Source organism: Haemorhous mexicanus, chromosome 3 (assembly GCF_027477595.1).
Source record: "Haemorhous mexicanus isolate bHaeMex1 chromosome 3, bHaeMex1.pri, whole genome shotgun sequence".
In the NCBI taxonomy this organism is placed as follows: domain Eukaryota; kingdom Metazoa; phylum Chordata; class Aves; order Passeriformes; family Fringillidae; genus Haemorhous; species Haemorhous mexicanus.
In genome coordinates, this window is record NC_082343.1 from 112,000,572 (window position 1) to 112,024,662 (window position 24,091).

A 24,091-nucleotide genomic window follows, 5' to 3' on the forward strand; every position below is an offset into this window, starting at 1 on the left:
CCATGAAGCAAACACACAACTTTCACCTCCCTAACAATTAATGCTTTCCCATGATCTCACCACTGCACAACATCAAAACATACCAGCCTAAACATACCATCTCAAAGAAAAGTTCCCAAGATCAGCCTTATAACTGCACTCAGCTCCAGCACCAAGAAGGTAAGTTACCCCGGTTGTCATGAAACAAAAGTGATAATTTTCTTCTACACAACTTCCCTTCTGCTTCTCCAAACCCTACACCTTCTAGAAAACTGTCCCCTGTAATTCAGGACATGCAACCATGCCATGCACATAGAAACAGCTGGAGAGTTAAAAATACCTGCAGCTAAGATGTCAGGATGGAAATAATTTTAAATAAAGTTTATAAAAGCCACAGCTGAAGAGCAAGAAAAGACCCAACAAGCATGGTAATTAACACAGAAACATGTCACATATGACCCAGGACAAGCTGCTGACCCACAAAGAAGCAAAGAGCCGAGGCTGATGCTTTCTCCCGACGCAGCACTTGAGAGCTAATTAAGAACATCAGCAGAGTGATCATCAAACACCACCTGAGGTCAAATTACTATTTATACAGGACCCAAAACCCAAAAATTACTTCAAACTAAACTAACAACAACTTGAAAAAGTTAGACAGGTGAAAAGCATTTGTACAAACTTTCCCTTGGTAGGAGACCCTCTCTAAGAACAACTGGATTGTTCCCATCAGTTTTAAAAGGAAAATCTTAAAACATCTTACAGTAAATAAAAAAATAATAATTTCACTTTTTCAATTTTTCAAAAAAATAATCAAATTTAAAGTTAAGTGCAAAGAAGTGTTTATAGCACTGGACTAATATCCCCTTAGATTTTACAACATGAAAGTATCACAGTAAGTGATACTGGATAGTTCTGGTTTGCAAAGAATTTATTTCACTTCAACAAGGGCAGAAATACCTACATTCACTTGGACTATATGGAAGTGTTACACCAAGGAGTTCGCAGAGTCACAAAAAAGGCAGTGCCAGCAGCAAAGTCCAGGGTAAAGCAGAATTGCCCCTTCAAATAAAGCAGCTTGATCCAGGCGGAAGAATCCATATCAGCACAGCCTGAGGATATGGATGTGGATCCTCACAAAACTGAGGATGCAGTTTTTCATTATAGATGAGCTGAACCGTGACCCTACCTTACCTACTCTCTCATGGCTGGATGTCTTCTGTAGGGGTAGGTTTAGGGGTTTTTTATATTCTTGTTTTTTTTTAATCAGTTCATCCCACTAAAGCAGGTAACCATGGCTACAAACAACTTGGTTGAAGTCAGAGTGACACAGAACCCATAATGCAAGGATACAGGCCAAAATAAATGCTAAAAGTAAGAACAGACAGCAGAAGTTAATTTTTAAAAAGTCTTCAAAAGCATAATAAAAAAATGTTAGCACCTTGAATGTCTTCCCATTAAAAAAAAAAAAAAATCATCCTGTTACAAATACAACTTTTGTGTATTCCAACTATTTCAGTAACAATGACCCAGCCACACCATCACAGTAAAATCAAAGCAATGCAGAAAACTCACCTTCACAAAATTGTCAGGGAACATGCCCCTTCTGCCATTTAATTCCCCTTCCAACCATCCTTCTTCTTCCAGTTTTTTCACATTCCTGATGATTTCCCCAACTCGGATTGTTAACTCATCATCATGCACTGCATCATAGTCATATTCCACAATATAGTCCACTAAAAAGGAAAAAAAAACAAACAAACATGCACAATGAATACAACCCAGCCTGGGAAATGCAACTTGAAAGCCATGTATGTTCCAAAGGCAAACTTAACAATGAATGCTAACAACAAACATCTCCCTCACAGCAATGCTCATTTGTGAACTGTGACCTTCCCACGTATTTTTGAGAGGGAGAAACAATTGGATAGTCACCTATTAGAATAAAGTAAATTTAGGAAGAGGACACCAGGGCGTATTTTGGTGATGGTGGGTAGGTTTTTGTTCATGTCTGGTGGAAGGAATTGCTGGCAATGATTTTTTTTTCCCTACCAAGTTCCAGCTGAAGATTTACCAATTATGAATCACTGCCCACAGGGCAAGTGCTTCTGACTCAGTGCCCATTTGGGGCCAAGGATCAGACACTGTGTGTATGGTACATACTTGCAATGCTTTAATCCTCATACTTGAGCCTGCTACTATGTTTGCAAAAAACTAACTGCTGCACGAACAGAATTTTTGCAGGTTTGATCCAAGAAATTCAATACAGCCGGAAAATGTGTGATTGACAATATCATACAACTTAAATGGCAAATATGTAAAAAAAGCACCCTCCTTCAGAGTCATTTGGTTTGTGCGAGGTAGAATAAGCAAGTGAGCTTTACTTTTGATACAATTAAGTTTACTCAGAGGAGCACAGCAGTGTATTCACACACTGCTCCATCTGTTGCACAAGATCCATGAGAGTTGCTCACTGGCAGCTTAAGGCTTGTTTGGCAATAAAGACCCATTTGTTCATCAAGAAATTCTGTTCATGCCTGAAATTTTCACAAACCTGCAGCAATGAAATAATCTTCCCTCTCACTCAAATTCAGTCAAATATCCAGGCACTGCCAAATGTTAAAACACTGTCCTCACTAAAACCTCCCTTTCCTCTGCAGATCACAATGCACAAGAGCACAAGGTGAAAAGACAGAAATCCTGAAAGATTAACCTGGGAAAAAAACCTTCTAACAACCTATTTTATCAGTGCATAATAATACCCAACAATTAATTAAAAAATAAAGGAATCAAATAGGAAGAAGCATTATTTCCTTGTTATTGAACTCACAGCTGCATTAAACCAATGTGTAATTCTGATCTGTGGGCAGTTTTAATCACAAGTGCAGCTGCAGTGATTGCAATTAAACCTTTATCCCTCTGCTGCCTATGGACAGCCAGAAAAGCCTTAGTAAAAAACAGAACTACATGATGGTGCCATGAATGCAAGAGATGGTTGAATGATATGTCTGGCAAACTATTTTCTGAATGCACCCTTTAACAAAGGAACCAGTAGACATCAACATGAAGACTTAATTTTGCCAGAGTTAATTTGAAGACTTAATTGTTAAACTTTCTTCCTTTAACAAAAAACAATCATTTTCTTCTTTATGAACAGAAGTCATCACCAGAGTTACCTGCCTATGATATGCACCTGGAACTTCTAGCACATGCTTCTTGTACTGTAGATGTTTATCTTTGCCAAATGTCCTCTTTAAGCTTGTTTCAAAGCATCATATTCCCCCATTACTGCCTGCAGCAAGCAGAGTAGTTCTGTCTTGCTTCTGCACACAATTGTCTCTTGAGCGGCTGACAAAATATTGCCAAACATACAGGAAATTCTGGCAGTGACAAATCATAAAGACAACAGCCATTCATCACCTAGGAGTCTGCAAATGAAAATCATCTTCCAACCAACTCAGCCCAGCCATTCTGGAAATCTATAAATGTATAAAAATGTAAGAAATATCCATGTCACATATTTCTCTCCTGATACGCTGCTTTGAAGCACATTAGCAGATAGCATATCCTATGGAACAGCTTCACAAAGCTAAACATGGAAAATGGATCACAACAGAGTGTCAGTCATGGCAAATGCTCACAGCAGTGACTTGAACAGCCAAACACCTGGTCCTTTTTCCACAGCAGCAGTAGATAATCACACCCACACTGTGTCAACATGAACCAATTCTACTGAAAGCTTATTTATACCCTTGGGAGAACGTTTCTGTATTTGTGTTTGAAATGCACAGAACATTCATTTGATCACCTTTCCAGGTGACTTCCTAAACACCTACTTGGTCATGCCAACAACAAACAGAGAACCTGAAAAACCTCCCAGTCATCATCCACACGTCTTTATGATCCAAAGACAAATAGCAGTAAACAGACATCAGCTTCTTACGCTTGAAATTGAGGTGCTGAATTTCCTCTTGTATTTATGAGTGATACCCAAAGCCACCCTCGCTCTCATGGATACACAGACAAAACAGGTATGAATTCTGTTGCCTCGTCTGTGGAAGTGGAAGGTACCATGTGGAATGTCAAGATATTTCATCCCATAGATTTTTTTCATATGATGGCAGAGGATCAGCAAGGAGCTACACATCCCATGTCTTGCTGCCATGTGGTCCTCAAGAACACTTACAAGTTTTGCTTTTCAATATCAGCAAGTAGCATTAGTTGAATCATCCAGGTGATGGGCAAGAAACCTCTGTACTGCCAAAATAGTCCAGATTAAATAAATCTCTGAAAAATACTTAAGTACTATATTTACCCAAGTAAAAACAGAGTCCAGTGATGACAGAGAATGTTTTTAAGGAATCACAACTCCTTATAATAACACTAACTAGAAATTACATTCGTTTACTGATTATACTTCTTAATGCTTGTACTAGTTCTGAATGCTTCAGGTTCTCACTTTTAAAAGTTTTACTCAAGAACAGATACACTGCAATGAGTCAGCAGTAAGGTGGACTCCAGCAACATAATCTAGTCAAAACTGGTTTTAAAAATTCTCAACTGGAAGAAGGTGCAGCAGAACTCCTCAGCAGCACAAGCTATCAAACCCCTCTATCTTATCTCCCCTCTGCTTTTCACACTGCTTTCTCCTTTTCAAACCTCACTCAAATCTATTATCTGAAGCTTAAAGTCCATAACGATCAAGTCTCAAATGAAAAATAGGCTTAAGCAGGAACACTGTGAGGTTTACTATGCTTTTCTAGCACATCCAGGAAACACTAAAGTTCACCTGAGAGGGGCAGACAACTTGCTCCTGAATTTTTACAGTATCTGCATACAAGGAAAGGCTGAAAGAACTGGGAAAAGGCTCAGGGATATCGTATCAATCAGGGTATGGAAAAGACGGAGCAGTGCCCAATGAAATCACAAGAGGCAGTGGGACAGAATGAAAACAAACAAATGCCACTTAAACATATATAAACACACAATCATCCGATGACAGCTTTCCAATATGCTCAGGAAACCTTCCAGATGGTGTTTTTTGAAAGTTCTGACCCATTTTCAGGGGCAACTGACTGATTCAAATCAACAGAGCTAGAAAAAAAAATTATTGACTGGACATATTTGGAGGAAGATGGCTCTATGGGAGAGGTCTGCTCAGCTCTTGCTTTTTAGTAAGATGACAACCTCACTAACAAGAGTGAAACAATTAGGTTGGACATTAGGAAGAAATTCTTCACAAAAGGATGAAAAGAGTGATCATGTATTGGAACAGACAGCCCAGGGAGGTGTTTAAGGGAAGACTGAATGTGGCACTGAGGGTTCTGGATGATGTTTGGTCACAGGCTGGATTCCATGATCTCAGAGGTCTTTTCCAACCTGGCTGATTCTGTGATAAAACACACCAAACTCATCAAACCCAGTAAGCAGCAGCTACAGACTGTTATTCCCTACAGCACAAAGTGTCCTACCTAATACCTCTGACAAAATAGCTCCACTGTCAGCCAAGACAGCAACCAGGCATTCAGTCACTGCTGGCACTGCTGGACTCCCCACTTGTTCAAACCTTACACAACCAGCTCTTCTGACAACCACATCCCAGTGCCAAGGCAGAGGCCATGTTTCCCAAAAAGCATGGCCACATTATACCCATCTTCTCTGATTTTCAACAAAGGACGCCTTCAGCTATTCAGACACTTTCCAAAGTTGCCTATAAGAGGTAACTAAGGCCCTCTGGTAACCCTAAAACAGAAATCCAAACATAAATCAAGGAAGAGTGGAAAATATATCAAAACTCTAGCAAGCCTGTATCTTCAATAGAAATAGGCACTCATCCAGCAAAGAGCACAATTTCACATTCTTGGTACTTTGTTTAGGGTATTACAAGGTTGTCAGAACCCAGTGACCTTTCTGTAGTAGACAAAAAAAGACAAACCAGATTTAAAATGAATTCCATTAAAAACACACTTTAATAGCTTATACATTTTTTTAAAAAGAGGGGAGAGGGATTCATTAGATAACTGAAATTCTTGTATATACTGGGAAGCCTTGCTGAAACTTGCTGCAAGCCTGGAGAAAGACAGAGTCCAATGTGAAGCAGCAAGAATTGCTGCAGTGCTCCATAAAGGTCTCTTCAGGCAGGTTTCAGGCCAGTTCAAAGTCATTTATTGGAACAACCACGGAAAGTCCTGTGACCTCCAGAAGTACACTGCCAGCAGAACTGCAGTTATGTTAGAAACTGAGCTTTCGCTTTCCCAATTTATCACAACAGAGTTGCTAGATGTCTAAAACAAACTTCATTAGTACTTTTATTTCCACATGATAAATTTACATTTATCAAGTAAAACCTGCCAAGTTTAGTCTCTTATAAAACAAAGCCTAACATTTTTGTTATTATGTATGAATAGAGTTACAAAGATATTTTATTTTATAGCAGACCAAGTTTAGACTAAAGACAAAAGACCACAGAAGACACAATCTTACCCTTTTCATTACCATACTCTTCTTCACAACTGTTTCAAAATCAGGTGCTGAACTTAAGGAGAATGATCTTTCCAACTGCTTTCCCACAAAAATGCTTCTACTATTTATGAGCTATAGGAATTCCAGCTGGTTTAATACTAATATAATAGTATATGTTCAGCCACTTAAGACAGACCTTAACACTGAAAAAGTAACTCAGGCATCTAAACGCTGAACAATGAAAACACTTCCGTAAGTGTTAAACATAAGACATTATTATAAGAATGTTTTCTTTCCACTTCAATACCATATAATTTCCTGTCAACCTGACCTGAGTCATTGATGACAACTCAGATGCTTAAATAGAAAGGCCTGACAAACTTCCCACTGCCCTTAAAATTCTAGCTCCCAAAATTGTGAGCTTTATCTACAAAGCTCTCCTGTAAAGACACATGCACAAGGTGAGCATCAGGGTTTGAGGAACCAAAGACAAATCCCTTCTGGCCAAGAGCTGCCGCTGCTCTGCATCGGCAGGCACCCTCCAGGCTCTGCATCTGCTTCACACTCCTGGTTACAAATGACCAGAATGACCAGTTCCCCAAAGATCCAAGTATTCCTCTGGGGTAGAGATATAGGTTTGCTCTCCCTCAATCTGAGGAGGGGAGCACCTCGCATTTCCCACTACCAGGGAAACCACTCTGAGCACTGGTCTTGTGCAAAAGTCCTTCCCTTCCCTTCACACCCCAATAACCATCCAACTGAGAACAACTGAGGGACTGAACCTTGAACAGATGGAAACATTCAGTATTTCCTACTTCCCTTCACATGGTGCCCAATAAAGTTACATCACCAACAAAGTGGGAAATCCACAAAGCTGTATTTCCAAGACATCTTGAACCAAGGATGTTGTGATCCCCTGCTTTCTTCTGTGTGCATTCAGTGGTCCCTTCCCCTGCTCTCCGCTTAAATTAGTAGTTATTTATAATACTGGTGAATCAGATAAAGAAAACAGCCCAAGAGAAAGCCTGTAGTGAGAACTTTCTGCAACTTTATCTCCTTAAGATGTCTCACTGCCAGGTCAGACATAGGACTGCTTCAAACCCACTTTAGATCAACCTCTACATCCCTGTTACATCCCAGATCAGGAGCACACTGCTTAGTGAAGCTCTAAACCACCCTCATTTGTGATGGTTCAGTTCAGTGTGGAACAGTCTCACAAAGTAATCTGGAATTTTCACTGAAACTAAACCCAGGAACACACTTAATGCACATTAATCTTTAACAGGCATTGTGTCCATGGGACAAGACTAAAACTACCATGATATAAACATGTCCAAAACTTGAAATCTGAATACGGTCTCTCACATGAGCAACTTCCCCCTACAGATCCACTCATCTTGCCCCTCAGCACTTGCTGCTTTGCTCAAAGCCAGTATCTGCCATGAAACCACATCCTAATATAACACATCACTGATACAAGGTCACTGGATTCCTGTCAAGTCTGATGGTAAGGATGTTCCATGCTATTAAGAAACTGAAAAAGAGTAATTAGCTAATGGAAACCATGCAGTCCACACATATTGAACTGTACAGTCACCAGTTTTGAGCCACACCACACAGAAGAGCAGACATTTCACTGAGCTGAGCCATGCAGAGACATCACATTCACGTTCCACGTGGAGGACTTACAAACAGTTGCATCACAAGGCGTACTTCAAGCATCAAGCATCACCAATGAGATGTTTTACCTTCACAGGAGCTCAGAAGGAGGTCAGGTGTCTCCTGTACAGCCCCTGGAGTGGCAGTGACACACGGCAGTGACACATGGCAGAGCCATTTCTACCTGTGCCTCCTCCCAAGGGAGCCACACCAGTTGTGCCAGCTCCAGTCCAGATAAACAGCTTTGTACCAAAGCAGTCACACCTCCACCTGCTCCTGAAGCTCTGATCCCATGTGCCAGCCAAGCAAACTCTGCTGCCACAAGGAAGGGATGTGGCAGAGGAGGTTCTCTGCAGTTTAAGATAATGCTGACCTCATTTATTCAAATATTGACTTATGGTCTTATTTTAAGCAAAATGCCCAGAGCCATGAGAATTCTTTCATTAGTTTATAATAATACAACACAATGCCAGTAAAATAGAAATATTTTCATGTACATTTTCTTTTAAGCATACACAATTAATTCTCAATTTGCTGTTAGCTAATTATTCCAGTCATGGATTATTTCAAAAACAGAGAACGTAAATCTGTACAATTTATTTGTACAGATTTACGTACAAAAAAATTTATTAGTTCAGGCTGCTGGGCAAACAAACAATCCTTTCAAGCACTACAGATGCCTCCAATACATACAAACACACAGTGTTGGACCCAAGCTGATTCTACATAAAACCAGCTCAGCTATGTCCACCCAGTCTCTGGAAGCACCACTAACACCCTGCTGTCACCCAGTGGGGACTCGGTTTGGATACAACTGGATTTGCTCTGTTTGAAGTAATTTCATGTTGAAGTAAGTATGATCCTTCACTCTCTCTTCAACACACTCCATCTCAGAAGGCTCAGCAGGTTCAAAACAGCATTAGATGAGTGAGGGTAGTCAGACACTGCTGCACTCAGGCTAAATTCCCAACAAGCCCCTTTCCACTTCCTCAGCACATGGGCTGCCCAGCCAGAACTGTTGGATATGTGGTGGTTTACAAAATCTTTTAAAAACTTAGTAAGTACTCTCCAGTGCTTACATTGACAATATTTTTAACTGCTATAAAGATAGCTTTTAGGAAAAAAAGAATGAATTCAGAATAAACACACACTGCGGAGAAAACCAGCAACAACAAGAAAGCCAAAAAATAGCAACAAAGCAACCTTGAAACTCGCACAATATGCCATACTTAATGCACACCTTTGCCTCCCCACTCTTGAGCCCCAACAGCCCAGCTACTGGCAGCTTCCCATGTTGATCAAGTGCTATGAGCTTAAAGGGGAAAAAATACCATTGCAAGAGAGGAAGGAACAAGCTGGCACAACAGCACTTCTGCAATTTCCCTCTTTGGTCTCACCACATTTTCTACTTTCTAGTGATAACAGGTACCTTATTGCATCCTTTCAGTATATACTTTTTCCCAAGGTCTGTAGTGACAGGACTAGAGGCACTGGTTTTAAACTGACAGAGGAGAAATTCAGATTAGACCTCAAGAAGGAACTCCTGCTGCTGAGGGTGGTGAGACAGCACCTGGAGCTGGCTGGGGGTTGTACTGTCTGAGAGTTCATGATTTGGATGTCAGCGGCATTGCAGTGAGAAGGTATTTTTGGGAGAATGTTTAGTGGCTGAAACTAATTTCAGTTTGGCCAACTTCTGCAGAATTTCCTGTCAGCTGTAAAGGTAAAATCAAAAGTGTAAGTAAGAAACTTCAGTGAGAGATATAAGAGATCTCATGGATTATGAGAGATCTCATGGATTATAAGAAATCTGTGAAAGTTACAGGACGTCTTAAAAAGAACATGCTAATGGCAGGGAATTTGTTAATTTATTTGTATGTTTTATAACAAAAAAAATCATAAAAGGTATTTGTGCCTGAAACACAGGATAGCCTGGATGACCTTTAAAGAGCATCCATGGGCAGGGACACCTGCCACCAGACCTGGCTGCTGCAAGCCCCATCCAGCCTGGCCTTGAACACTTCCAGGGATGACACATCTGCAGCTTCTCTGAGCACACCCTGACAGTGTCTCAAGTCTGTAACAAGACTACTTGAATAAAGTTTCTTTTTTCTTTGCTTTCTGTCCACCCTGCAGTATATGCTATTTTTCCTTACTTCTTTTGTAACTTGCACTGTGCTGCATCACCCAGTCCTAGAAATATTTTCTGCTTAAAGCAACAATTCCTCTACATCCATAGCTTCCCTAGGAAAAAAAAAAAAAAAAGGAAAATAAAAATAAAATAAAAATAGCAGTCTACCCTTGAGACAGTCTAAAGCCAGGGGACTCGGTTCTGTAAGCACAGAACTCGTCCATCAGGAAGCCGCCCTGGATCCGCCGGCATTTTTAGATTGAGTAAGGCAATGGTGCATTCTCCAAGATGTGACTCACCAGGCATTTTTAATACAAAGTTTGTGTTGAATTTTACAGCCCAGTAAGAATGCCTGAAATCATTAGGAAAATGAGCAGTTGAAAACAGTTTACAATGTAGGCTTTTCCTCCCAAATTATTTCAACTAATGAGAAAGTCATTGCATTCTAACAGCAACCACCTCAAACACCAGTTTCTTGTGCCGGCTCGGGTGCAATTAGCAAGACACTTTGGGAAGGACACTAAACAGTATAGCAGAAACCCTGCCCAGCAGCCTGCTCTGAAAGACACAAACCACATATGCCTCCTTTTCCCTCTCCAGGCTCCCATAATTTTCTGAGTGCATTATAGTGCTTAACACTGCATAAGAAAAAACACAACTGAAAAATGAATGTTTGCCAATTTTCACTTACCTAAAGCAAATTGTCTCCACACATACTCTCATAATTTTACAGCTGTGCTGTAGATGATAAATCACCACTGACAACCAGATGGGAAGAAAAATATTTCAGGGATACCTCACTCCAGATTTATCAACTCTAGAAGTACCCCATCATGTCTTCTCCAATATTATCAGAAATACTTGTCTTACATTCAGTCATAAATTGAATAAATGTTACAATTGTGGATTTAATTTAACCCCCCCACTTCTATGAGCAGCATTGCTGGGCTCTTCCCTTTACAGCACAAGACATGAAATGGGAAGTATTAGAATAAAACCTCAACCACCTCTAGGTATTTAATACTTTATAAGGATAAAGGAGGTCAAAACATTTTGCCTGGGAAGTGACATGGAGCAGAAAGTGATGGTTTGTGCTGCATGTTATTTCCTTCAGTCAGAGCAAGAAACCAGCCCAGAAATGAGAGCTGACACCTGCAGGAAACACAGCAAATGTCTCCGCGAGTGGAAGTGAAAAAATGCTACTAATTCACATTGCAGAGAAAACCAGGGATCTTTGAGGGCACAGGGGAACATATTTAAAAAAAAAACACACCACATTTTCTGAAGCCATGACTCAGACATTGTTCCATATATAGATTTATGCCTCTTCCTCTGTTCCTTCCCTTAAGTTAATTTTATAACATCTATTTGGCAAAACATTCAAGGTGAGTCACAAAACACTAAATTACAAGTTCTGCTAAAACAAAGCCATGCCAAAAAAGCACTGAAGAACAAAAGAATCATATCTCATCTATATTTTGTTCAAATCTAAAGCACCAAATAAGTAGTGAAAGTACCTTGAGGTCAACACAGTATTTACATGTGTTCCCTTAAAGCCTTCACTAGATAATTAGCTCACAAAAATATGTTTGAAGTTTTTGCTTATCTGAGAACTCTTTTTACAAAGTCATGAAAAAATAAAAAATTGTATTTGAAGTTTCCTTTCTTCTGTCAGGACTCCACACTAGTATAAAAGCTTCAGCTTCTCTTGCAGATCTTTTTTTCCAGAATTCTCCTAGCCAAAAAGGACATCATGATCATAGCCCCAGGTTATGAATTCAAGAGTTATGAAAACAAGAAAATCTCTGAAAGCCTTTTGGGTTTAAATGAAAACTCCTTTTATGCTCCAAAGAAATGCAGAAATGCTTTGACAGACAGCCTACAATTTGGCACATCTCTAATTCTGAATGGCAATTAGTACTTGTGCAAACATGGCAAGAATCTGGCTTTGAAATAAATTTACAGGAACTTAAAAGCATTATTCGGAGCATGCACAAAGTGTTCCCTTCATCTGTAAAAACAGACATGATGCAAGAGTCTGAATGGTCCCAGATTGGAATTTTGCAAAACCACAAAATATGCTTAGCATTACAACAGGAACAAGTGTTTGTATCTGACTCCATGCTGTCAGGGCATACTAATTGTGACATAAAGTTCATTTACTTTTTAATGTGGACATTTTAGTCAAGATGATAAACTGAACATCTGATGGAAAAGCACAGAAAGAAATCCCTATGAAATGGATTTTACAAAAGCCAGTCAAAACAGCAGATGCTCAAGGGCACCCTACAATCTCAATCAGACAGTTTTAAAGGAGGCAAAATTGTTTCATTAGATAATTATGTTAATTATGTTCTAAAAGTTCAGAGAGCAAGTCCTTCAAATATCTATTTCCACATGAATTTAGAAGGATTTGAGTCATTCTTATTAAGATCATTATTTCAATCTGCATGGTTTGCAATGCTTCCAATCACAGGAAAAAAGGGTTTGAAAAGACCTCTGGAGGTTACTTATTCCAAACTGGTCAGAGCAAGGTTAATCCCAAAGTCAAATCAGGTTGCTCAAGGCTTTGTCCAGCTATCTTTTAGAAGCCTTGAAAGGATGGAGAAAAAACAGCTACCCCAAGCACCTTTTCTGATACTGCATTCTCATAATAATTTTTCTACATTATATTCAGTGGGAATTACCCCTGTCATAACTTGCAGGCATTGGTTCATAATTTTTCACTGTGCCTCCAAGGAGAGTAGGTTGTTCTCTCCAGGCTACACCTACTTCTTGCACACCATATGCATCACCCTCCCAACCACCCTCAACTCTCCAGTTCAGGGGCATTCCCGCTGCATTTGAGGGGAGGGAGGGAGGGAGGAGCAAAACTGGACACTATTTTAGAGCCTGCCTGTGAGTGCCAGGGAGCAGGGAACAACCACTTCCCAGGACCTGCTGGCTATTGTCCTCCTCATGCCCCCTGGCAGACAGTAAGGTAGTTCATTACTACTGCAGCACACAAATCATCCCCCACCCCATTCACCAGGGAGTTTTTTTAGGTACCTGGTCATAATCTTGAGCATTTGAAGAAATCAGTGTTATGTGAGTACCCCTACCTGCTCATCCTCCTGCTTCACTCCCAATAATTCTTCCCCTGTACACCCATTTGGCTGAAATATGCCAGAGAGCAGTATCTCTAAAAGTAAGAGCTGTACATTTTTTATTTTTAGGTTTTTTTGCAGAGTCAGCACTGAAGCACTCAAATCTCAGTCCTTCCAAGGAAAAGACTTCAGGACTGCCCCAACATTTGCCCTTCTAACCTGATGGCTGGCTGATCACCAAATATGCAGCTTGGAAGCAGCTACAGCATGTGCTGTGTCTCACAGAGCTAATTGATAGTAACACCATGATTGGTATTTGAAGAATTTGAGAAGGGATCAGAGGCCTTACAGGAGTTCATGAAAAGCAGTCTGGGATAGCAGAAAAGCAAGGGATAGCAGTTGCTGCCATCAGGAGACAAAGCACCTGAGGCAAGTTCACAGAAAGTCAACCCTCACCTCCGTTGTTCCCAACAGTCACTTGAAGGAGTAGTTTGGATTTCAGGAACACAAAGAAAATACTCTTGATTGTACCCACTTATTGACAAGTACAGGCATAATCCTGGGGACCCAGCTACATACCAAAAAAGAGTGAAATTAAGAGAGAAGAGTCAGCAATACAACCTCAGCTTTTTCAAACACCAAGGTCAGGATCTACCACTTCACTCACTGCCCAGAACTGAAAAACCAGGATACAGCAGTGAACAGCAGGATCCAGCAGCTCTGTGTTGATGGGAAATCAGTCCAGTCTCCTCGCTGCATGGAGATGGCAGGCTGTGCCTTATTGTAGTGACAGCACATCTCCTATTTCATAAACAGCTTTATTTCATCTCTTATTCATCCAGCCTGAGGCTTTCTGTTACTGGTTATCTATCAGGGCAGGTTTTCTCCTACAATCTACACATTAGAAGCTATTTACATTACATTTCATACATCTACCTTATAGCTCTCTCTCAGTAAGGATGAAGTGCTAACACTGAAACAGCAAACTCTTCCCACAAAATAAGCATCTAGTAAGATGATGAGCATATGAACACAAGAGGAAGCATTAATTCTGCTTTTACTTGACAACCCCACAACCCCACCCTGTTAATTTATATATATATATATATATATATAACGCCTTCAAGATCTCCTCAAGCTGCAAAGGGTGTCAACTGGGGTAATTTCCAACTCCCCTACTTCCTGACCCCAAATCCTTATTCAGATACTGGTAGGCTGTAAAAGCAGACTCTGTTAGGCTTCTGATAATGTGAATGTGTCAATGTAGTGATTTTTAGTATAATCTCCCCCTTCACAGATACTCTCCTTCCCTGTGCTGAAGAATGAGATGTATTTTCAGTAACCTGCGGGTCAGGCAAAGGAAGTCCTATATTTAATTTTCAAGAGCAAAACAGCACAGTTCATGATAATTTATCCTTAATTAAAAGGCTACACTCTGCTGTTTGCACTTCTCAAGAAAATCTGCTGCCTCTTTATCTACCATACCCAGGAGAGCATAGGATTAACATATTTGCTTTTATCTTCATGGCTTCAAAAGCCTTGCTCACCTCAGCACTTCCACTGCCCCACTTGCAACACAGCATCTCATTCCACCTGGTTTCTGAACAGCACCAACTCAGCTGAACACAGCAAGAAGTGTTCTTTGGGACACAGGTTTCAAACAAACAGCCCATGGCCCACCCTGAAGACACTCATGGAGCTTGTAAACCCTGCTAATTTTGTCAAGTCCTGTACCAAAATCTCTTAACAAAAGAATATTCTTCACTTAACCTCTTTGGAAAGGGAAACAGACAGGCTCTGCTTCTCAGGAATGACTGCTTCAGTCACTTACAGAGACCACAGTTTTACAGTGACTCCAACATTCTGATGCTAAAGCAGTGACCCTGCATGGTCTCTCCCTACTCATTCTCGTTTCACCACCTCTTCCCCTGTGCTGGTCTCACAGTTGCGCTGCTTCAGGGTGTGTCAGTCTAGTTTGCTGCCAAATCAGGCAGCTGTTTCTCTTCCAGCTGGATTCAGCCTTAGCCAGTGTCTTAGACTAGATCATTGTATGGACACATGATCCCTAAACCTGCCAAAAGGGGAGATTAAAGAACACACTGATATCTGCATTATCCAGGGATTGACCATACCAAAAAATGATGGATCTAGCATACTCCTGGCAGTTTGTTCTAGCAATTAATAACTTCCCTGACAGAAACATTTAGATTTTAAAATGAGTGCAAATAGCAATGTGATTTACCTCAAGTTTTAGGCAGGCTTATTGTACTTAATCTTGCATTTACTGGTTTATGATAGTGCTAAAAAAGCCAAACAACATAAAAGCATTTAAGTGATGGGAACACTGCAAGTCCAGCCCAACTGCAAAAAAATCAGGATACAGAAGAACAGATGCATACTTTTACATATTATGCTCAATCCTCTTCTCTAGACATACACATTATTGAGAACAACCAAAACCAACACCTACAGAAATACAAAAGGCACCTCAGTAACAGGTTTTAGCTGTTTAGAATCTATTTTCCCTTTAAAGGTATTATTAAATCAATAAAAAAAATTATAAATTAGAGGTACAGTTTAAAAGGAACATTTGGCTGGCTTAAAATGGATTGGGAAGGATTAAAAAAACCCTTTAAAAATTCAGAAAAAGAATGCTGTGAAATAACCAGTTTGGTGGATCATCAACACTTAGGAAGAACAATTAATATAGACACACTGAAAAAACTTATGAAATTATAGCATGGATCTAGTGCAAAGTAACTGCAGGTTAAAATGGAAAAGGAAAAACATTCTACATTCCCTAACATCTGAAATTCAGTCCCATCCACCCTCTTGCCCAGGAAGTAAGGACTGCAGCCAGTGAGGCCATCCAGCTTGCTGACATGGCAAAGCTGGCTCAGGAGTTTCTCCCCACCAGGCAGCTCATCAGGTCCCAGCAGGGCTCATGGCCACTGGAGCCAGACACAGGCACTGCAGAGCTCAGGCCCGGCCAGCAGCAGCCTGGAGTTATCTCTGAAGCACAGCCTGGAACTGCACTCACAGTGTGACAAGGGAGATTATATGCAAAGCAGCCTTAAAACAAATCTATTTGTAGCTCAAGGTACAAGTTCAGAGTTAAGTGATGAGATTCTTCCCCACTTCATGAAACTAGTGGTTTTATTTCTTCAAGCAGCAAAGAGGGAGACCCTTCTCCCTGAGCGCCAAAGATGCACTGAGAAGAAACAACTTGAAACATTCTGACAAGTTTACTTTTATATTTTTCCTGAAAAATGAAGAAACAATGCAACTTGGGGAAATAAAAACACACTAAGAGGAATGAAGCTACACTGGTATGTTACCAATAAAGCCACAATTGAACTGAAGAGCCAAAACTGGAAGACAAAAATCTTCTGTTGGGGCTAAACTGACAACTGCTGTAAGTATGCTGCAGCTGATATCAGTGTCAGTAGCATGTTCATCCTCCTCCTGCAGCCATGAGCTCAGTCTGGTTTTGGACAGCCAGCCTGGCTGAAAGCTGATTCAGGAAGACAGGGAAGTTTCAGATTATTTGGTTCATACAAGCAAGGGAAGAGAACAATGCTCATTGGTCAGAGGTAAGCAAAGGCTCAGGCTTAACTTCAGTGCCAGCTTAAAAAGACCAAACTCTATCCACAGTTAAAAACAAAGCCCAACCACTGAGTAACTTTATCAAGGAGGCAGAAACTGATGACTTAAAAGTCTTCTTTAAATAGTAAGTCAGGCAAGTTTCCAGGAACTCTAGCAAAACTGCCTTATTTTAAATTAAAGTAAAAATCATTAATAACTGCCATCCACAAAAACCTATTCACAACTGCTGCAGAAGCAAAAATGAGATTGCCTAGCGCTGCTTAATTCCAAAACCGTTTGCCTCTAATGACAAAATGTACCATGTTTACAGGGATTTATTTACTGTTAAGAAACAGTGCAATCTTAAGCCATTTAAATAATTTAAAGCAACACTTTATCTAGTTAAAACTAGAAAGCAATAACATTAATTTTGAGTTTCTTCAACAACAATGTGAAATTTAAAGTCAATTTGCAGTCACAAAGTTCTTCAGCACTAAGTGGAGAGCAACTGCAGCCCTCACCTGTAACACCATGGGTCAGCACTGTGCAAACTGCTGAAATTACAGGAAAATGCTTCATTTTTTTCATTAGTCAAAATATTATATTCTAATTTATTCTGCTGAAAGCAGTCCTGGCCTAATACAGATTTCACAGAATGTTCTGAGTTGGAAGGGACTCACAAGGATCATTGAGTCCAACTCCTAAATAAATGGCCCATAGAGGGACTAAATTCATAACCTTGCTGGTTTTAGCACCAGGCTCTGATGAGCTGAGCCAATCTCAGGGTCATGAGCATATTATAGGCAATAAATATTCCTTTAAGAAAACTGAACTTAATATTCTAAATTACCTCATATTATACTCTCTACAGTGTACAACACCCCAAAGTGGAAAGATTTAACTCATTTGGCAGATAGACATATACTGTGATTTTTCCTTCAGTCTGATTTAGAACTCTGTCAGTGAAAATACTTAAATTTTTGTTCAAAAATATTTACAATGCATCATTTTCTTTGTTCAAGATGTCTGAAAAATAAGTATTTTATACGGATTGTATACGAAGAAAGTCAATTCTGCATCAAAGTAGTGAAGTAAAACACAATCCCACCCAAAAACTCTTGCTGGCATTAGTCAGAGAAAGTAAATAGCCAAGCTGGTGAAATGAAGCCTGAAGTTTATGCTGGGAAAGAGGGAATAATTTAGGGTGAAAGGGCACTTATTACCATAGCAAGAGTTCACACCAGAAAAGAGGCAACTGAAAAGGCAGTTTTAGTGCTTCAGTCCTGCTGTCACCAGTGCACCAGGACAGCCATGGGTGATGCTCAAGCAGAGTTGTGCTCCCACCACCACAGCACTGTGGAAATCTGTTTCTCACCGGCCTACATCCAAAGCAAGGGGCAGCAAAAGCTCAGGCACCGCCTCCACTGAGGATGGGAACATTTCAGATCATTAGCACATTCACAACTCAGAGTTGAAACAAAAAATATTATGGAAAGAAAAAGCAGAACGGAATTTAGCTACCTTACAAAATACAGGATGCAGTTTAAAAAAAAGACAAATACCCACTTTAAAAGGAGCAGAAGAAAAAGGTTAAACCCTTGCCAAGGCCCAGAGCACATTTTAAGTGCCCAGGTAGCAATCACAGCTGATAGAAATCACTACATCCCAGACCCACTAGCAACAAATTTCACCTGATTGACTCACCACTTCTGTCAAGATTATTTCAGTCACTTTAAGCTTTTTCATTGTTGCTCTTTCCTAACAAATCATTTTTATCAAGCCAGGTTAGGGAACTAGTAGACCAGCAGTCATATGTGACAGCATCTCGAGGAAGCAAAACAACTGGGAAGAGCAGAGCTGTGACAGCTGGAGCAGGACAGAGCAGGCAGCCACCTCACTTAGCCCCAGACAGGACAGCGTGCCCGACCACACATTTCCTGTGTTTATGCAACAAAAACCCACTAAGGGAAAAAAACCAAGCACAGGCAGACAATGGAGAAAGCCTGTGAAGGTGAGGGTAATTTGAGGGCAAGGTCCTACCTAGCTGAAAATAAAGCTCTTAAGAACTGTTAGAAAAACAAAAGAAATCAAGACAGTAATAGAATTCCACCCCTGCACGAAGTTAGCTCTTGAATAACATGAAAAACTCTTTTCAACAAGATGAAAACACAATCAATACTAAAATAACTATCCAGTAAAGGTGACCAGCACCTGGAATGCCTGGCACATGATAAAAGTACATGTAGAGGGACTTGTCAGTATGAAGCCACCAAACAATCACCCACCATTTCTCAAAACCACAAAGAAGTCTGGCAGAACAAGGAGCAGTTTCAGGGCAAAAAACCCTCACGCTGAAAGGTCATATTTCCCTCACTCATTCCCATATATGCTAAACAGGGATTCCCACCGTCACAGACAGTGGTTGGCAAAAACCACAAGGCTTTTTTGAGCCCCTTAGGGATGGGCAAGAACGGACTTGAACTATGTATAAAAAAAGATCTGGTGAAACCACAAACACCTCTGAGAAAGTTCATAAATCACTTACTGTCAGACTAGGGGTTTTTATTTAAAAAAAAAAAAAAGAAACTACAAACCTGCCTTGCATATCCTTTTCCTCCCTACCAGTCTCCACAGTCAGGACTCTCAGCACAGCAGTTCCTACATTCTTGGGGGAAAAAACCCCAGAAAACAAAAAAGGCAAGAGCTGAGCTGACAGAATCCCTAGCACCTTTTGATGTGATTTCTGCTCGGTCTTCACCCAAAGTCAGGATCCATCAACTCTTCCCAGTTACTGTAATTTGGTTTCCCAGTAGCTTAGGTATGTCTGTTCCAGAGTCAATTTTACATCACTCTTCCTTATGGTTTTGTCTACAATAAAGAAAATGGTAGTATGAAACCACTTCGCTGACCACCACAAGTACAGCTGGTCATGATCATCAAGTACCTGAGTACAGAAGGATTTAATAACTTGAACTTCTGATAATAATTTTGTCCACAATAAAGTCTGACTGAAGCTCAACTGCACATCCCACCTTACATATTTTCTGGTAAAAATAGCAGCAGCAGGACCCTTCATCTATCCTATCCCATTTGTTTGAGGGTGTATGGAGTAGATTTTTGGTTGGGGATTGTTCTGTGAGAGGTTTTGCTTTTTGAATTGAAGAACAAATCCTGAAGTAATGTTCTAACAGGTTCTCGGAATACTACTGAGGAATACTGAAGCTGCCACTGTCCCCATAGCAATATGCCAAAAGTATTAAGTCTGCTTACAAAAACCTTCTAGATTGTTTTTTGTTGCCAACATGAAGCTAGCACAAGGCTTCACATAAGTTTAATATTCAATGAACTTACTCTGTAGACCAAATATATTTATACTTATTCTGTTGGCAACAGAACGAAGTATGTCTGGCTTCTTAAAGTATCCCAAAATTATAATTTTTTCTGAAGATAACAGGTAGCAAATTCAGATATACTAACCATGGGAACCACAAATCAAAGATTGCACAAATTTTTGGAAATAAAAAAGATGGGGGGGATGCATATAGCTAAGAAGATACTGACAGATGTTCAGTGGATTGCAGCTTTCCACTGTGGCAATTTATCAACTGCTGCTGGAATGTTTCCTTCTTAGTTATAAAGCTATATGACAGTTAGCTGGAAGCTAATCTCTCCAAGTTAATATCAACCCAAAACAGCAAAAGACAATTCAATAAATAAAGTTTTTTCTACCTAGAACATCTGAATACATTTTTTCCTTTTAATCTGTTTACCAAGCTGTTTCTAGAGTCATAGACACAGGATTACTCTAGTGCAGAAGGTAGAGAATTATAATGACAAGGCTCAAGGGTGGCACTGGACATAACCAATAATTTTATATGGTCTTGTGTGTGTCACCTCTGATCACATCCCCCTCCCCATCCTTCAGATGCCTGAATGACACGTGCTCTTGAAACGTTAATTTCCAGCAACCAGAAGAACATGAAATAACTTGTTTCCAAGGCATTCTGTACTTCTGCGCTTCTCCTTTTGGCTCCTCCAGAGTCATACTGACTGTTCCTACTTCTCCATAAATCTCAAAAATCCTTGAGTTCATCAAAGATACCTCAACACTCTCCTCTAAGCAGCCTCTTACATGTAAAATCCCTTCCACAAGCTGACATAACAGACAATCTCTTATCAAGAGCCAGCTCTACCACCAGTAGACCAGTAATAAAATAATCAACTAATGACTTCTCAAGGTAAATTGTGAGGAAACTACTAATTACAGTGAGTGCAGAGCAAGCTACAGTTACCTCTTTTTCCACTCTTATTTTTAGTGATGTCTTATTGTACATTCCTCACCCCTTTTGACCACAATAAAAAAAATACCTGGAAATCTGAATAAAGGACAACACCTTCAGAGGAAAATCTGTTTAAAAGGTTCTGAGATTATTATGCAATCCTTTCTAGAACCTGGTCACCATCCTGGCAGGAACTGCTCTGCAACTGCACATACACACAAATTGTTATGGTAATAAATAACCCACACAACAGCAATACTCGACACAGTGTGTGCACCCCCTCAGTTCAGTCATATCTAGAACAGTAATAACATGCTCATTATGCTCATCAGGAGAGGATTTCCTTTAGAAAAGGAAACTTAAAGAAAAAAATACATAAAACCATGTCATAGAATAATCACATACAATCATGAACTGGACTCAGTCCCTATACAGTATTCCTAACTGTACTAATTGAGTATACTAAGGATTTTAATAACCCAAACCTACCATAGGTCAATCCTGAGGTATTTCTCATTTCAGCAGTTCAATATGTTTAATTAGCTCACTAAGCCTTTATGCTTTAGGAACTACCATCGCAGGCCATTACAATGACCTTTCTCATAGACAGTTCTCACTTGCAAATAAAACAATGCAGCCTGAAAAGAAATTAAGAGCAAGTGTTACCTATTCTGAATAATCACAAAAAGCATCTAAAAGTGAGATGCTTGGCTTCAACCAGAATTTAAAACACTAACTTCATTTTCTATTTTCAGATTTCATTTTAAGTGTGCTTTGACCTCGTAAGACAACTTCCACTGAGATGAACATACTGAAAGCAGATTTTGATAATCAGCAGAACACCAGCCAGGAGGAGCGCTTCTCGCTTCACTAACTGCACGCTTGATCTGCACACCGTGCACTTCTTCATTTTCATGCACAACGGGGAGGCAGAAAAGCTATCCAAAACCCAGGTACCCTTCCACTTTAAAAGCTTTACTCCCGTTCTGATGGAGCATGTTTGCACACAGCAGCACAAGCACACAGGGCACTGAAGCCACTGCCCGGCGGCCCTGCACACACCCTCCACGAGTCCACCGGTGCTGCACAGCACAGCAGAGCAGGGTGGAGGTACGAGAGACAGACAAAATGATCCGCGCACCGTTCTGGACCCCAGTGAGGTACGAAATCTCTATAAAGGGGAAGTCGCTATAAGCAAAGACGGCTCTCAAGAGCGGTGTCTAAGTTCACTCGTTGATACTTCCCCTATGTCGACGCTTACAATAAAAACCAGACCCATCACAAATGACTGTTCTCATTGTGAACCTGAACATAGGAACATTCCCAGGGGTTCTACACTCACACTCTTTACTATACAGTGAGCGCTTCCGCCTTGGTGGAGAAATTGGCGAAGGCGACGCTGAGTGGAAAAAAAAAAAAAAAGGCGAAAGGGCTGGATTTAGCCATAAAAACTTTTATGCTCACCAAGCCACTCCCTCCAAGCAGCACCAGGCATTGCTGCACACCTCGCTCTCCACACCGAAAGGCATGGAACCCCCCGCGCCTCCTCTCAGCCCGGAGCCCTCCGCAGCCCCCGGGACCGGCCGGGCGGGACGGGGCGGCCCCGGCCTCTCCCGGGAGGGAGCGCTCACCGAGCACCTGCCGCACTCGCCGGCCCGGCAGCTCCGACACCGTCCCCCGCGTACCGACACCGCTCCCGCCCCGGGCATCTCGGGGGCTGCCCGAGACCCGCGGGTCCGCGCCCTCCCCTCAGACAAAGGCGGCGAAGGCACCCCCGAAGAAGCGGGAAGGGCCGGTCCCGACGCGCCGCGCTCACCCATGCTGCGACCGCCCGCCCAGGCTCGGCGGAGCGGCTCCGGGTCCCGCCGACACGCTCAAGCTGGGCACTGCTGCTCCATCCGTGGCACTACGGGCGTGGAAGGGGCGGCTCCGAGCCGCGGGCGGCCCGGGGCAGAGGCGCCGCTCGCCCGTCCCGTCCCGTCGCTCCTGCCGCCGCCTCAGCCGAGCTCGGGCACCGGCGGCTCCGCCCCGCCCACGGCGGGGGGCGCCAAGTCCCGCGAGAGCCGCGCGCCGCCACCGCCCCCACGCCGTTGCCAGGCGGGGATGACGTCACCGCCGCGGGTCTGCCCCGCGCGGGGAACTCGCTCCGCCCCCAGTCCCGCCCCTCAGGGCAGGGACCGCCCCCGGCACCGCCCCCGTCACACCCTCATCGTCCCCCTCGTCAACCCCCTCGTTGGACCCCGCGTCCGGCGTCTCATCACCGCCCTCATTAACCCACCCACCCCCCCCTCATAACCCCCTCACAGCTCGCTCATCACTCCCCAATCAGCTTCTTCACAGCTCTCTTATGACCTCCTCACAGCCCTCTCATAACCCACTCACCTCCCCTCACAGCCCCTTCATCAGCCTCTTCACTACCCTCATCACCCCCTTCACACAACCACAGAATAGGTCAATAGTGGTTCTACCTCCCTGCTCAATCAGAATTACCCAGAGCATATGGCATGGGATTGTGTCCAGACAGTTCTGTAGTATCTCCAGTGAGGGAGACTCCACACTCTCTCTGGGCAATCTGTTCAGTGCTTGGTCACCGTACAGTAAAGAAGTTCTGCCTCATGTTCTGGTGGAACTTGCTGGGATCAGTTCCTGCCCGTTCCTCTGGTGCCATTGCTCAGCCCCTGGAGCAGAAACTGGGCCCTGCTCTGACCCTCCCTGCAACAGGGACAGATGGGGATGAGGTCCCTCTCAAGGCTGAACAGCCTCAGCTCCCTAAGCCTTTCCTTGTAAGAAAGATGTTCCACTCCCTTCATCATCTCCATAGTCTCCACTGGACTCACTCCAGGAGCTCCATGTCTCTCACAAAGCCCAAATCAGGACACAGCACTCTAGATATGCCTCAGCAGGGCTGAGCAGAG

The 24,091-nt window shown here is 41.9% G+C and overlaps 1 protein-coding gene across 2 annotated transcripts in view; it reads right to left on the bottom strand.

Moving 5' to 3' along the window:
* Positions 1 to 23,200, bottom strand: part of CD2AP (CD2 associated protein) — a 76,441-nt gene extending 53,241 nt beyond the window's left edge. Inside the window, exons 1-2 of one of the 2 annotated variants that reach the window (XM_059843002.1) lie at positions 22,993 to 23,200; positions 1,552 to 1,712 (exon numbers count right to left, since the gene is read on the bottom strand). In XM_059843002.1, coding sequence (XP_059698985.1) covers positions 1,552 to 1,712; positions 22,993 to 22,996 — 165 coding nt within the window. In that variant the 5' untranslated portion in view covers positions 22,997 to 23,200. The remainder of the gene's footprint in view (positions 1 to 1,551; positions 1,713 to 22,992) is intronic. The other variant, XM_059843001.1, reaches the window with a different exon arrangement.
* Positions 23,201 to 24,091: the final 891 nt, after the last annotated feature.